The sequence below is a fragment of the Primulina tabacum genome, chromosome 6 (assembly GCF_025594145.1).
Source record: "Primulina tabacum isolate GXHZ01 chromosome 6, ASM2559414v2, whole genome shotgun sequence".
NCBI classification, from domain to species: Eukaryota; Viridiplantae; Streptophyta; class Magnoliopsida; order Lamiales; family Gesneriaceae; genus Primulina; species Primulina tabacum.
The window spans coordinates 40,472,175-40,488,424 of record NC_134555.1 but is presented as its reverse complement, the minus strand read 5'-3'; the positions used below and the strand labels follow the sequence as shown (position 1 = coordinate 40,488,424).

General features: G+C 33.1%; 1 protein-coding gene and 1 pseudogene across 1 annotated transcript; both read left to right on the top strand.

The window, feature by feature from the left end:
• Nucleotides 1–1,266: 1,266 nt before the first annotated feature.
• LOC142548227 (RING-H2 finger protein ATL78-like) lies at nucleotides 1,267–2,821 on the top strand. The gene has a single exon (XM_075656542.1). The coding sequence runs from the start codon at nucleotides 1,888–1,890 to the stop codon at nucleotides 2,587–2,589; it is 702 nt and encodes a 233-aa protein (XP_075512657.1). The 5' UTR covers nucleotides 1,267–1,887; the 3' UTR covers nucleotides 2,590–2,821.
• Nucleotides 2,822–10,666: 7,845 nt separating this feature from the next.
• Nucleotides 10,667–13,151, top strand: LOC142549540 (actin-7-like; annotated as a pseudogene).
• Nucleotides 13,152–16,250: the final 3,099 nt, after the last annotated feature.

Below are 16,250 nucleotides of genomic sequence, written 5' to 3'. Positions count from 1 at the left end.
ACGATGGATTTCAAATAAATTTAAGATAGATATTTTGAAATTCAATAATTGTTCCTGCAAAGAGAAAAAAATCGAAAAGTCGTGCTTAGGGTCTTGTATGATTTTAAATATTAGAGTTACAGCGTCACCAACATCTATAATTTTTAATAAAACGACAAGTGCTCAATGATACAATTGATATAAGAGCCAATGTTTCGTGTTCGATTTTCATTGATTATTTGAAGTATGATTATTGAGAGAATGATTATTGGAATGAACAATTATCACTATATGTACTTAAAGCGACAAGTATTCGATCTTATATGAATGAATAAATCTGAACACATCATAGACAAACTTCGTTTCCACTTTCCACCTAGATGTGATTTTGAAAAACTAGTGTTTTGGTTGTCATGGAAAAGACAAGTAATTGAGCACCCCTCTAGTTTTTGGTTGTCATAGTCAAGCATCCCAATGATAAAAAGTGAGGCAAAGGTAGATAATTTTTTTTCCTTTCTTAAAACTATTTGGTTGAGGTGTGTGTGTTTTTTTGAAGAAAGTATTGAATTATGGAATATCCACACTTTCAAGATATTGGTGTTCTTCGTTGATTGGCAAAGAAAATTTGCAAAATATTTCAAGTCCCACCACCATTGCCCACAGACGCCATTCTCCAATGTTGAGAAAGAAACTAAACGAGATGTCTAACTAATGTTTAAGCGACACGAAAATCTGTTTAACGGTAACCAAGTAAAAAGATACCGTGCTAAGTGATCTGCACACTTAGAAAGCAAAGAACGTTAATGAGTTTTTAGAATATAGTGTGATAGCAGATATGTTACTAATACTCAGGATCACATAAACAGTTTTCACTATTATATCAGTTTCTAGCATTATGCTAACACTACGTGATTTTAAAAAAAATAAATAAAAACAATAACCAATTTACTCCGCAACTCGGGAATATTTTGGATTAAAGAATAAAATAGACATATTACAGGAGGGAAATTGCAATATCTCAATAATTCATTAAAAGAAAAAGTTATTCGCTCTTGGGAGTCTCAAAGCCAATGTTCAAATGACAAGCTACACCGCAAGAGGGTTCGGTCGACCCTACCCCTGCGGGCACTGCCTGCAGGGGTCGATCCAACGGCTCGTATTTTTTCAAGCCAATTTTTTTTTTTTTTTTTTACATGGAGGTGGGCCCGGATCACTCATGTGGAGTGATCCGGGCCGTTCATTGCCCGTGCAGGCACTGCCTGCACGGGTAGGATGAAACAAACCCCGCAAGAGTGGGTTGGACCCATTTTGATTGGACAAACCATATTGCGTTATACAAAAATTAGTGGAGTTCCAAATACTGTGAGTTCAATAATTAGCATTCAAAAAGCTTTGGGAAGAGAATGAAATCAAGTCCAAGAATATTCTCAAGAAAATGAGTTTAATTCAATGTTTGCATAAATAATACTATGCATATTGTAAACTTTTGTATATTTATATTGATATAAATCCTCTTGTTCTTAGAGCCATATCGAGCTCGAGTTGAATTAAAATCCAGTCGAGTTGGATTTAATTATCGAGTAAAACTAAGCTCATCCGTCATGTTTATTCTCCATTAGCAAAGATACAATGTCTCACGATCTATTTTCGTGATATGAATCAACTCAATCCATACTTAAAGTGAAAAGTAATATTTTTAGTGGGTCAGGTTGGATATTAACCTCACAAAATTGACCGGTGAGACTGTCTCGTTGGAGTTTTGTGAAGATACAATATCAACTTTATAAAATTATTTATAATTAAATATTAAGCAACCATTTCACTTCTTTCTTATAAATGCCCTCTAGAGCACCACCTATTAAAGGGAGTCCCAACAACTAAATTCCAATGCTCTAGAAAACAAAAGAAATGGCTCCAATCCCTAGTGCAATTTCCTCCTATTCAACCTTCGTGAAACAAGAATTCATCCAAGATTTCCATTCAAGAAAATTGTTACCACACACTCCTTTGTACCTCTCCCCACCACCATCGCCTTCCCCGACGACAACCCTCGATCCGACAAACCCGAGAGACAGCAACTCCTTCGATGCAAATGTTATCATGGTCCTCTCAGTCCTATTATGTGCCTTAATTTGCTCGTTGGGACTAAATTCAATCATAAAATTTGCCCTCAGATGCTCGAGCTTAGTTTCCTCCGAGTTAAACCATCATGCCAGTGCAACGACAGCGGCTCGGGTAGCCAACACGGGGATCAAGAAAAGGGCTCTCAAGACATTCCCTACGATAAGCTACACAAGTGAAGTTATGCTGCCAGGTTTGGACACAGAGTGTGCCATTTGCCTATCGGATTTCGGGCCCGGCGAACGTGTCAGGGTTTTACCTAAGTGCAACCACGGGTTTCATGTCAGCTGCATAGATACATGGCTGAACTCACACTCCTCGTGCCCTACTTGTAGGCAGTGTCTCATTGAAACATGCCATAAAATTGTGGGGTGTGATCTAGCCACAAGTAGCATGTCGCGGGCGATACCGGAAACTCCACAGCAAGAAGTTGCCATGATCAGTGAGTCTCTACAACCTGAAGGTTTCATAAGAAATCATGAATCTTGAAAATGAATATTATATTAGGATTCTGTAGATTTTGTTACTTCTAGTAGTTGAGGTTGATTAAACAACTTTTAAGGATTTTTAGGAAAACCACTTTAAATTTTAGTAAGGCAGTTTTCGTTAGGAAAAAAATTAGTTTTAAATTATGCAAGTGTAAATAATGGGTCTTTATTTTCTCTTGGTGTTATGATTGGAAAATTCATAATTAATAAAGCAAACTAAGGGTGTAATGAATCGAAATCGAGTTGAACTCGTGAAAATAGAAGCTCGAGCTCGGCTAGCGATTCGGAGCTTATGATCATCTCCTAGCTAGTTTTGATTGAGCTCAAGTCGAATTGGCTCATTTGGGGACTGGTTCGATCCATTTTATACTGTAAGAGCAAATCAAAGTCAAAAGTCAAAACACACCGATCGAATTAACTTTGTCATTAAGAATAAAAATAAACATAATTTTTACAAAAGAATGAAAGCAAAAATAGCTTAATTGATACACAATCAATATAAAAATTCAATTTTATCGTTAGCATGAATTGCTTTTAATTCCAATTATCATTAATAAATCCAATTATGTACATATTTTTATTTTCAAGCTTATTTTATTAATTACACTTTTTTACAAATATAATATATTATGATTAATAATTGTCAACTCAAATATATAACAAAAAAATATTTGATAAAATGAAATAAAACAAATTGTTGTGAAAAAGTAAAAATTTATGGTAAAAAGTAAAAATCTCAAACTCTCAAAATTTACCAAACTACACACTTTATAATATTTTTCTCTCTACTCAATTGTGATTTTCTTCACAAATGAGAGATCTATTTATAGGAAATCTTTACAAATAATCCAAAAATAAAATACATCATTACCTACATCATCACACACTAATTTTCAATATTTACAACTCTTATTTTCAACATTCAAATATTCAACATTCAAATATTCAATACACACATTTTAAATATTATTTTCCAATACTCCCCCTTGTGATGATGATCATGATACGATGATGTCTTCATTACGTGTTTTTGTACTGCCTCGTTAAAAATCTTACTTGGAAAAACCCATTGGGATAAAAACCATAGTAAGGGAAAAAGAGTGCAGTCACGTAAACTCTCCCTGATGTTGACATGAACAATTCTTCACAAATTTCGTAGATTGCGCATCCCAATATTATATATGTGCTTTCTGAATATTGACGTATGAAGTGCCTTTGTGAAGAGATCTGATGAGTTTTCACTTGATTGAATGTGACGAACATCAATATATCTATTCTTCTCAAGCTCCTTGGTGAATGCGAAGAACTTAGGAGAAATATGTTTAGTTCTGTCGCTTTTTATGTATCCTTCTTTCATTTGAGCAACACATGCAGCATTATCTTCATATAGTATCACAGGCTTCTCATCAGATGATAATCCGCATGAAATTTGGATATGTTGGGTCATTGATTTTAACCACACACATTCACGACTTGCTTCATGTAGTGCAATAATCTCGGCATGATTTGATGAAGTTGTTACGAGCGTTTGTTTCTGAGAACGCCAAGATATTGCAGTGCCTCCACGAGTAAATACATATCCAGTTTGGGAACGTGCCTTGTGTGGATCAAATAAGTATCCAGCATCAGCATAATCAATTATACTTGGATTAGCATCTTTTGAATACAAAAGTCCCAAGTCTGTCGTTCCTCGTAGATAACGGAATATATGTTTAATTCCGTTCCAGTGTCTCTTTGTTGGATATGTGTTAAATCTTGCCAACAGATTCACGGCAAAAGATATATCAGGCATTGTACAATTTGTAAGGTACATAAGGGCACCGATGGCACTTAGATATGGTACTTCTGGACCAAGAATATCTTCATCATCTTCACATGGACGGAATGGATCCTTTTCTATGTTTAATGATCTAACAACCATTGGAGTACTTAAAGGATTTGCTTTATCCATATTAAAACGTTTAAGGATCTTTTCTGTATAATTTGTCTGGTGAACAAACATTCCACATTCTTTTTGTTCAATTTGTAAACCCAGACAATACTTGGTTTTTCCAAGATCCTTCATTTCAAATTCTTCCTTCAAGTATGACACAACTTCTTGAATTTCTTTATTCGTTCCAATGATGTTTAAATCATCAACATATACAGCAATAATTACGCATCCGGATGTTGTTTTCTTAATGAAAACACAAGGGCATATCGAATTATTTACATATCCCTTTTTCATCAAGTGATCACTTAGTCGATTATACCACATTCGACCTGATTGCTTTAACTCATATAATGATCTTTGTAATTTCACAGAATAACATTCCATGGGTTTTGAACTTTGTGCTTCAGGCATCTTAAATCCTTCAAGGATTTTCATATATATATTACTATCAAGTGATCCATATAAGTAAGCTGTAACAACATCCATAAGACGCATTTCTAAATTTTCAGATACCGCCAAGCTAATCAAATACCGAAACGTAATTGCATCCATCACAGGAGACTACGTTTCTTCATAATCAATTCCAGGCCTTTGAGAAAAACCTTGTGCAACAAGTCGAGCTTTATATCTTACTATTTCATTTTTCTCATTTCGCTTTCGAATAAAAACCCATTTGTATCCAACAGGTTTTACACCTTCAGGTGTAAGGACTATAGGTCCAAAAACATTACGTTTAGCGAATTTAATTCAACCTGGATGGCATCTTTCCATTTTATCCAATCCTGCCGATTTTTACATTCACCAAAAGATTTTGGTTCATGATCTTCGTTATCATTTGTGATGTCGATTGCCACATTATAAGAAAATATATCATCAATTTCATCTATATCTTTTCGGTTCCATATTTTTCCAGTATTAATATAATTGATAGAGATTTCATGATTCTCGTCAGTTTGTGGTTCTGACAGAACATTTTCATCATCATGTGTTTCTTCAGGAACATCATTCTCTATTTTGTGATCATCATGTGTTTCTTCAGAAACGTCATTCTTTATTTTGTGATCATCGTGTTTCTCTATGAATTTTCTTTTTCGAGGATTTTTATCCTTGGAACCGACTGACCTTCCACGCTTCAGGCGTTTAATGACATCATGAGTATCTTCCATTTGTTTCTTTGGAATTTCAATTCGAGCAGGGGCATTTGCAGCATGTATATATGATTTAGTTACCCCTTTTGTGTCTGCAAATGCATCTGGTATTTGATTTGCTATTCTTTGCAAGTGTACAATTTGTTGTACATCTTTTTCACATTGTTTTGTTCTTGGATCCAGATGTAACAATGATGATACATACCATGTAATTTCCTTTTCGATATGTTTCTGTTCTCCCCCTAACATTGGGAAGATTTCCTCATTAAAATGACAATCAGCAAAACGTGCTGTGAACACGTCGCCTGTCTGAGGTTCAAGATATCGAATGATTGATGGACTATCATAACCGATATAAATTCCAACCTTTCTTTGAGGTCCCATTTTCTTTCGTTGCGGTGGTGCAATAGGCACATACACCATACATCCAAAAATTCTCAGATGAGAAATGTCTGGTTCTTTACAAAATGCAAGCTGCAATGGGGAGTATTTATGATATGCACTTGGTCTGATGCAAATTAATGAAGCAGCGTGTAAAATTGCATGTCCCCATATAGAAATAGGGAGCTTTGTTTTCATAATCATTGGTCTAGCAATCATTTGCAGACGTTTAATCAATGATTCAGCCAATCCATTCTGTGTATGTACATGAGCAACATGATGCTCAACAATGATTCCCATAGACATACAATAATCATTGAAAGTTTGGGAAGTAAATTCACCAGCATTATCAAGTCTAATTTTCTTGATTGTATAATCGGGAAATTGATTCCTCAATTTTATTATTTGAGCAAGTAATCTTGCAAATGCAACATTTCGAGTTGATAATAAACATACATGTGACCATCTGCTGGAGGCATCAATCAATACCATAAAGTATCTGAATGGTCCACATGGTGGATGGATTGGTCCACAAATATCACCCTGAATACGTTCAAGAAACATTGGTGATTCAGTTTGGATTTTGACTGGTGATGGTCTTATAATAAGTTTTCCAAGAGAACATGCTTTACATTGAAACTTATTATTCTGAAAGATCTTCTGGTCTTTCAGTGGATGACCATGTGTATTTTCTATAATTCTTCGCATCATTGTTGAACCAGGATGTCCCAATCGATCATGCCAATTGGTTAATATCGAAGAATTATCAACTACCATGTTTGATTCAATGGGACTTATATGTGTATAATGCAATCCAGTAGGGAGCATTGGTAGTTTTTCAATCACATATTTCTTTCCTGATTTATATGTGATAAAACACATATATTTCTCATTCCCTTCATTCATTGTTTGAGTATCATAACCATGGAAATATATATCATTAAAACTCAACAAATTTCTTTTCGATTGTGGTGAATATAAAGCATCATTGATCAAAAATTTTGTACCATTAGGTAACAAAAATTGTGCTTTACCACATCCTTTAATCAAGTCTACAGGACCTGATATTGTATTCACCGTTGTTTTTGTTGGTTTTAGTTCCAAGAAATATCTTTTATCTCGGAGGATAGTGTGCGTTGTACCACTATCGGGTATGCAAACTTCAGCTTTGCTCATAGCATTTTTCATATTTGAACTTCAAAAAAATATGCAATGAAATAAATTACTTGCAATATATATTTAAATATAACACAAATCATAATTATACAATAAAACATTATTCTATGAATACATGAAAAATAGATTATTGTACATTTATATTCTACCATTATATTGTTCATTTTCAGAGAAATCGTTGAGAAAATCTGCAGCATCAATATTGTTCATTTCTATCCCACCAACATATTGATCATTTCCAGAGAAATCATTCATAAAATCACCAGCATCAAAATGAGTTGAATCACTCAAACGGTCACTGCGTTCAGTGAAGTTGGTCTCCTTTTCTTTCCCCTTTAATGATTCTTTATAAAGTTTACAAAGGTGCTCAGGGGCTCGACAAACTTTGGACCAATGTCCTGGAGTACCACATCTGTAACAAGAACTTTCATATCTTTTTAAGTGCTTCTCATTAACACTTGTATTCTCATGATGCCTTTTCTGTAGATGGTTTGGGACGTTCTTTTGAGATGAGTTATAAAAATAACTATCTCGATTATTTTCAAAACCACGGCCTTGACCACGACCACGGCCAATTCCACGTCCACGTCCACGTCCACGTCCACGACCTCGACCTCGACCTCGACCAAAACCTTGTCTTTGAATTTGATTTTGGTTTTCAGGTTTAAATTCATTTTTACTTACAGCATTTACTTCTGGAAATGCTGTTGATCCAGTGGGTCGGGACTGATGATTTCTCATTAATAGCTCGTTGTTTTTTTCCGCCACAAGAACACAGGCGATGAGTTCAGAATATCTCGCGAATCCACGTACTCTATATTGTTGCTGTAGAGTAATATTTGATGTATGAAACGTGGAAAATGTTTTTTCAAGCATATCAGATTCTGTGACCTCATGTCCACAAAATTTTAATTGCGAGATTATTCTATACATCGCCGAATTGTAATCACTGACTTTTTTAAAGTCTTGGAATCTCAATGTATTCCATTCATCCCGGGCGGTCGGAAGTATAACTTCTCTTATATGTTCGAATCTTTCTTTTAATCCCTTCCACAAAGCCATGAGATTTTTTTCAGTCAGATGTTCACATTTCAATCCATCGTCGAGATGTCGACGCAAAAATATCATGGCTCTTGCCTTTTCTTGTGACGTGCATATGCCATTTTCTTTAATGGTCTCGCTTAGACCCAATGACTCAAGATGCATTTCTACATCTAGAGTCCATGGCATATAATTTTTTCCCGTGATGTCGAGCGCAACAAATTCGAGCTTTGTTAAATTTGACATGATGGTACTAAAAAAAATTACGATGCATTTTATTAGTTAATAATTATTGCAATACAAAGTAACGGATAAACAACAAGTACAAGTATTTGTAAAAATAAAGAAAACGCACGAGGAGGATATTCTCCGATAAATACAAGACTCGTGAGTATGACAACCAAAATAATTAAAAATATCCTTGAGAAAGCCATCTTCTTTTTTCTTCGAAAAATTTGATGATGAATAATTTTTAGAGAAGAAGAGAAAGTTGGAGTGATGGAATGTGTTTGTGAGATCATATTTATAGGGCAAAAACTAGCCGTTTTTTACCATTTATGACCGTTGGGGTACAAAAAAAATAAAGGTATGTATTTGTATAATTTTATGGTAATAATATGATATATATAATATTAGACATGTTTAAATAATTATGTATATCATATCATAATATTATAATGAGTATCATAATTTATTTTGTTTAAAAACCTTATAGGCTTTTATACTTGTCGTATCCCTTACCGGGAGTGTGGGATGTCGTCTTAACATCCTCCCAGGATTTATAACAAGTTTATGAAAAATTTATTTTTATTATTTCTAATAATAACATTATATTGTATATTAAATAAATACACAATAAATAAATAACAGTAAATAAATATAATTATTTTTGTTACCTTTTTCTTCTGTTTGGAGCTTGGAAAAGTATGTAGGACTTTTAGAGCTTCGTGCTGATAACATGTTGTGAAAAAGTAAAAATTTATGGTAAAAAGTAAAAATCTCAAACTCTCAAAATTTACCAAACTACACACTTTATAATATTTTTCTCTCTACTCAATTGTGATTTTCTTCACAAATGAGAGATCTATTTATAGGAAATCTTTACAAATAATCCAAAAATAAAATACATCATTACCTACATCATCACACACTAATTTTCAATATTTACAACTCTTATTTTCAACATTCAAATATTCAACATTCAAATATTCAATACACACATTTTAAATATTATTTTCCAATACAAATATCTGTTTACATTAGCTCGGATGTGATGTTTTCGACTATCGAACCAAACATAATAACTCATTTTAACTTTTCAAAATTTCGGTATTGATTCGTCATAATTTGAAAAAGTGTGTAACAAGAAATTTATAGATCACGAAAGACAAATTTCTTGAGAAAAACCAATGAATGACACATGCAGTCGAAACTTCGATTTGGAAACATATGCAAAATCTCATTAATTGTCTAATTTTTTATGACTCGGAAACTTTTTACGCTTGATTTAGAAATTTTTAGTAATTTCATGACTTTTCAAACTCGTATCTTAATTTAAATACAAATATAAATATTTTTTTATTATATTTTTCGACAGTATATTTTGAAAAAATATATTATATTTGAGTATATAATATATCTATTGGTATAGATTTGTATTAATTAATAATTATATTATTTCTATATAAAGAGAGCTATAGTTATCTATAATAATATTATTTTTAAATAATTATATATATATATATATATATTACAATTTTACTAATAAAAATAATTTCTAAAAATAAAATTTGTATTTATTTTAATTTTAGAACATTAATTGGATTTTAAAAAATTCATTGAAGGGTAAAATTGTATTTTTAGTTAGATTGTGTATTAATCGAGTCATTTATTATAGTTAATACATATCAATTTATTAATTTATCAATAATTTGTATACCAAAATGATTTTTTATCGATAATAATAATAGATTAGGTCTTTCATAAGACGGTCACACGGATCTTTAATATATTTGGCATAAAAAGTAATATTTTTTCATAAATGACACATATAGAATATCCGCTTCACAAAATTGACCTGTGAGACCGTCTCACATGAGTTTTTGTGATAATAATATTAATATGTAAACTCCCGTGAAACGATATCACAGATAAATTTTGTGAAACAGATCTTAAATTTGATCTGATTCTTAAAAAATTATTAATTTTTATATTAAAAATAATAAGATTTGATTCATGAGAAATTATTAAATTTTATGATAAAAATATTATTACTTATTTTAATTACAAATTAAATTAACTTGTCTCAAAAATAGATTTATGAAATATATACTCTAATATAGTTTAAACGAATTCAAAATTCAAACCTCACGATTCATTCTACCTATAAATATCACTTGTGGTCTCTGCGATGTCACTTCATTTCCTCCTTTGGCGTTCACACCGAGGCAGGCGACGCTGCTGCGGAAGAGAGCCAAGAAAAACTCGGATAATTATTTTAAAAGAAACCATTCGCCTCATCGGCGTTTGGATTTGCATTAAATCTAAATTTCTCTTGCTCTCTTCCCCAATTCCTCTCCAAATCCAGGTAATTATGGTCGTTTTTTCTGTTTTTGTTTTCGTTTTTCGAGTTGATTGAATTTGTTCTTGTTCTTTTTTTTGGCATCGGTCATCTTAAGGGTAGTTCTGGATTTGAGCTGTGTGAATAGATCTCTACGATTTCTTGCTAGATTTTGTTATTTGAAAAGTTGTCGTTTGTGATTTTTAAGATACTTGTGTGATTTAATCCGATTTGCTGTTCCTAGTGCAATATATTTGTTGATCTATCTGTTTTGGCTTTAGATCTGATCCTTTTTCCGTTTATTCTTGTTTGTTTTGTCTTGAAAATTATCAAGTTGGATGAATTTTCTCTGTGTGAGTGGATGTGGTTGACTAAAGCATATTTTACTTTAAATTCGTATGCTTTCATGGATATCAGGTTACTTTGTGGACAAACATACGTTGTATCTGCTTGGTTCGTGCTTGATTCGGTGATTTTGACCTACTGTGTTGATTGAATTGTTTGTTTGTTGCAGTTGTAAAAAATGGCCGATGGTGAGGATATTCAGCCCCTTGTCTGCGATAATGGAACTGGAATGGTGAAGGTTCGTGTGTAATCCAAAATGCCATCGAAGCCCTTTTAATTTTGAATCTGTTCTATCATTAGTTTAGACTATTATTGCTAGTTGATGTTTTAAATTCAGGCTGGATTTGCTGGTGATGACGCTCCTAGGGCGGTTTTTCCAAGTATTGTGGGACGACCTCGACACACCGGTGTCATGGTCGGTATGGGGCAAAAGGATGCCTATGTGGGTGATGAAGCTCAGTCCAAAAGAGGTATCTTGACCTTGAAATATCCTATTGAGCACTGGAATTGTCAGCAACTGGGATGACATGGAGAAGATATGGCATCATACGTTCTATAATGAACTTCGTGTTGCTCCGGAGGAACACCCAGTGCTTTTAACTGAGGCACCCCTCAACCCTAAGGCCAATAGAGAGAAGATGACTCAAATCATGTTTGAGACCTTTAATGTTCCTGCAATGTATGTAGCTATCCAGGCCGTGCTGTCTCTTTATGCCAGTGGTCGTACAACCGGTGGGTATAAAGATTTGAATATGAATTTTGTCCACACATATAATGTGCAAATCTTTAGCTCTTTTCTGCCAATTTGTTTTGTTGAGCAGGTATTGTACTGGATTCTGGTGATGGTGTGAGCCACACAGTGCCAATCTACGAGGGATATGCTCTACCACATGCCATCCTTCGTCTGGACCTTGCCGGTCGTGACCTCACGGATTACCTTATGAAGATCCTCACTGAAAGAGGCTACATGTTCACCACTTCTGCTGAACGGGAAATTGTCCGTGACATGAAGGAGAAGCTTGCTTACGTTGCTCTTGACTATGAGCAAGAATACGAAGCTGCCAGGAGTAGCTCTTCTGTTGAGAAGAACTATGAGTTGCCGGATGGACAGGTTATCACAATTGGAGCTGAGAGGTTCCGCTGCCCTGAAGTCCTCTTCCAGCCTTCTTTGATTGGAATGGAATCTGCTGGAATTCACGAGACCACCTATAACTCCATCATGAAGTGTGATGTCGATATAAGGAAGGATCTCTATGGTAACATCGTCCTCAGTGGTGGCTCCACTATGTTCGCTGGTATTGCAGACCGTATGAGCAAGGAAATCACTGCCTTGGCCCCGAGCAGTATGAAGATCAAGGTTGTTGCACCACCAGAGAGAAAGTACAGTGTGTGGATTGGAGGATCCATTCTTGCATCCCTGAGCACTTTCCAACAGGTCACTCATCTTCTCCTATATCTTTTGAAATAAATATTTTAATTATCCGTTAAAACACGGAGAATGTTTTATATAAATTGTTATTGATGCACGTGGTTGTGCTTAAACAGATGTGGATTTCTAAGAGCGAATACGACGAGTCCGGTCCGTCTATTGTCCACAGAAAATGCTTCTAAGGCTTTATGAAGCATTTATGGTGAGTTCCATTTTAAACAGTTTTTTATTTGGTTCTTCGTGTTCTCTTTCAAGCATATTCAATTTGAACAAAGTTTTGAGGTGCGGTTGTTAAAAGAGGATACTTTGTTATGACGGGTTCACTTATCTCAGGTCTCATAGTTCTTGTTCTTGCTATTTTGTCGGTGATGAACATGCAATGACCTTCATGTGTTGTAGAAATATTTATTGTCCTTAAGAAGTGTCCCTTGTGGAGGTCATTTGTAGAGCGAGTGATATTGATGTTGTCTGTTGTTCTTTTCTATCATTTCCTATATATGTTGTATGAGAATTTTTGAATCTTATCTTCAGTTTGAAGAAGTTATTTTTATTCTTGAAAACTTTCTTCTACTACTTTTGGATAAATTGTTGATCCTACCTATCTATCTTTGTGGACAAAATTTTCCTAGTTTTTTTGAGGTCAGGTATTCATTTTATTATCGGCTTTGTGTTTGCAATGGCAATGTCATCTTATCTTGTTCTTAAGGGTCGCTATACATAGTTCCTCTACATTTTTCTGCTTATTGCCTTCCTGCCACACATTTTATTAACTTCGCGGCATTTTTCAAATTTTCTACTACTTTCGATGTATGGTTTTATATATTGTGGTTTCTTTTCTTTTATTTCTTTATTTTTCATTTTTTCAATTATCAGTAGCAATAATTTCGGATTGATTTCACGATATTTTAAAGACGACTTGTTCTAGAAATTGTTGTCTCTTGGAGCCCCAAGCTTGATCGGTAAATATACATAAATTTTTATATGATAATAATAAGATCAATGCGTTGCACTTATATGCAACCTTTGGGGTTTACTTTGAAGATTTGTTCTTCCCGACTGTCGGGATATTGTAGTCGCTCTATATTCAATGGGTCGCAATTCATGTGAAATAATGTGTGTCCGCAAGAAAAAACACTTGGAACTTTACTTTTAGTTAGTTCTAAATAATGATAATATATATGTCTACCGCATATTAACCAAGCACGGCCCATTGGTTTCAAAAATTGTTCTACTATCGAGTTTCGTATAGTTGATTGATCCATATGTAAAAAAAATTAAAATTAAATATAATATTATGAACAAATATCATCCGGTTTTATGTGGTTAAATAACACAACATTTGTTTATTTCCTTTTGGATTTCTGTAATAAAATTAAATAATTTTGTAGGACAGGAAGTAAAGTATGTCGTTTTACCCAATGTTATAAAACATCTCAACGGTACAACGATAATATTTTAAACCGTACAAGAATATAAGCATCATGTTTTGATTATTATATCAAAAAGAAGGTAATTATTGCATCTGATTATTCATTTCCCACTAAATTATAAATGATACTATTTTATAATCAATGAGAATCAAATTTGTGACATTGGTTATGATATCAATTACTAGATCAAGCGTTCATCGTTTTACAAAATGTTATTGTTAGTGTTAATGGTGTAAATTTAATATTTTAAACTGTATATTACGTTTCAATTGATCTAACAAGCATAGATAATTATTACATCTAAAATATTTAATTATTATTTATTAAAAATTCATTTGTCATTAAAAAAAAAAAAACCTTTTCCATGATATAATAACTTTAAACTCAAAGTCCATCTCCCACTCCATGTGTAAACTGTCATTGTTGAAAGACAACTTTGATTATATTGTGACAGATGGAGACATGGAGTTGTCAAAATATGTTAGGTTCATTTTACCATATAAAATAGATAGAATGAGTTGCAATTTCTTAACTCGCCAAAATAGCGAACCGTTCACCCTGCCTCATAATTTGATAGTGTCCGAGCCGACTATCTTCACCACAGTAAATAAATGAGTTGAGTTAACAATTTCTTGTCATCGACATGCTCCACTTGCCCGTTTCATAGTAGTAAATATGATCTGTGATTGTCAAGTGAATCAATATTAAACAATATTTGAAGCTTCCCTCTCTTACCCATGACTCTGAGTTTGTACAAAGATTTTTAAAGGACAAAGCTCGGAAAATTTGCTTTATGAAACCAAGATTTAGATATATCTAGATAAACCACAACAAAACATGAGATGTCATATGTGAAACATTAATTAGCCATCCATTTCCTTATCAACCTAGTGTTGTTACATGTGCAACTTAATATTGTAACAAATTATAGGATAATGGAATTATATCAACCATGTATGATATCGGATTGGATTTGTCGAATTGAGAGTGTAACTCAATCTGAAATTTAAACCGTATTGAACTGAATCGAGACTTAATTAGAATTAATTTTTTTATTTTCTCCAACCATTATCGATATAGAGAAGTTATTTATGAAACAAAATGATAAAAAAAAATTAAATATATTATTGAATCAGATTCAAGCGGAACATAATAAAATGGTTGTTGATAACAATCCAATCCAATTCTCTATCAATCTCATGACGAGTGCCCATTGAGACACTATGAGTGCGTATATACAAAATTTAATATAAAATTACTATAGTTATATATGAGATATAAATTTAATAAAAAAGGTTTTTATAAGATTTTTATTAAATAAATAATAATAAATTTGTAATTCAAGAAAAACAGGTATTTTTTATTAATAAAAAAACCATTCAAGCAAGTTCCATATCCAATTCCTTTTTTATCCAAGTAATGTATAAACACAATCTTTATAAATGGATAATGTCCGACCCTTGCAAGGTTTAGCCCATTTGTTAATTATTAAGCACTAGTGTCTGTTGTCGTCATGACATGTAACTCGTCTAACACGAAAAGTATCAAGTTTGGGATGAAACTTCGGATTTGAAACCAAGTTAATATAATCCCATACTCCAACTAAAAAGACATTAAAATTCGTCGTTAAGTTGATTTGGGTTGCCAGAATTGCCCAAAACACACGATAGACTAGAGAAATGAAACCCTAAGATCTTAATACAACTCTGAGGGGTCATTAAAATATATATGATTTCTCACCATTTTGTTTGAATTGAATTGAATATGATTTTTCAATTGAGTCAAAGAGAGTGAACTTAAGGATATTTTAGTATTTTTCACTCTTACTTTTTAAAAGAAAAAATGACACCAACTTATTTGAAATAACTGAAACTCGAATCCAGGCGCAATTTTGTAAGAACCCGTCTCAGCACCAAGTTAGTTCATCAACATTTAATATTTTATGGAAAAAAAACATATAAAACCCATAAAATTCTCGGGTGAAGTTTTTGATGACTGAATCAAGTTTGAGTCTAATTTTTATCACTAGGTCGAATTTTTATCACTGGATCGAGTTTGAGACTAATTTTTTGTCACTATGTTGAGTTCGAGTTGAATTTAAGTTGTGTTTTTCGTTTGGGTAGAGTTCAAGTTTAGTTTTTATATTTTGGTTGAGCACGAGAGCACGAGTTGAATTTTTCTTTTGGATATATTTATCTTGATTTTATATATTTGAATTG

Bases quoted from the DNA above. Each gene is read 5' to 3' on its own strand.
- LOC142548227 (XM_075656542.1), top strand. From the start codon at position 1,888: ATGGCTCCAATCCCTAGTGCAATTTCCTCCTATTCAACCTTCGTGAAA.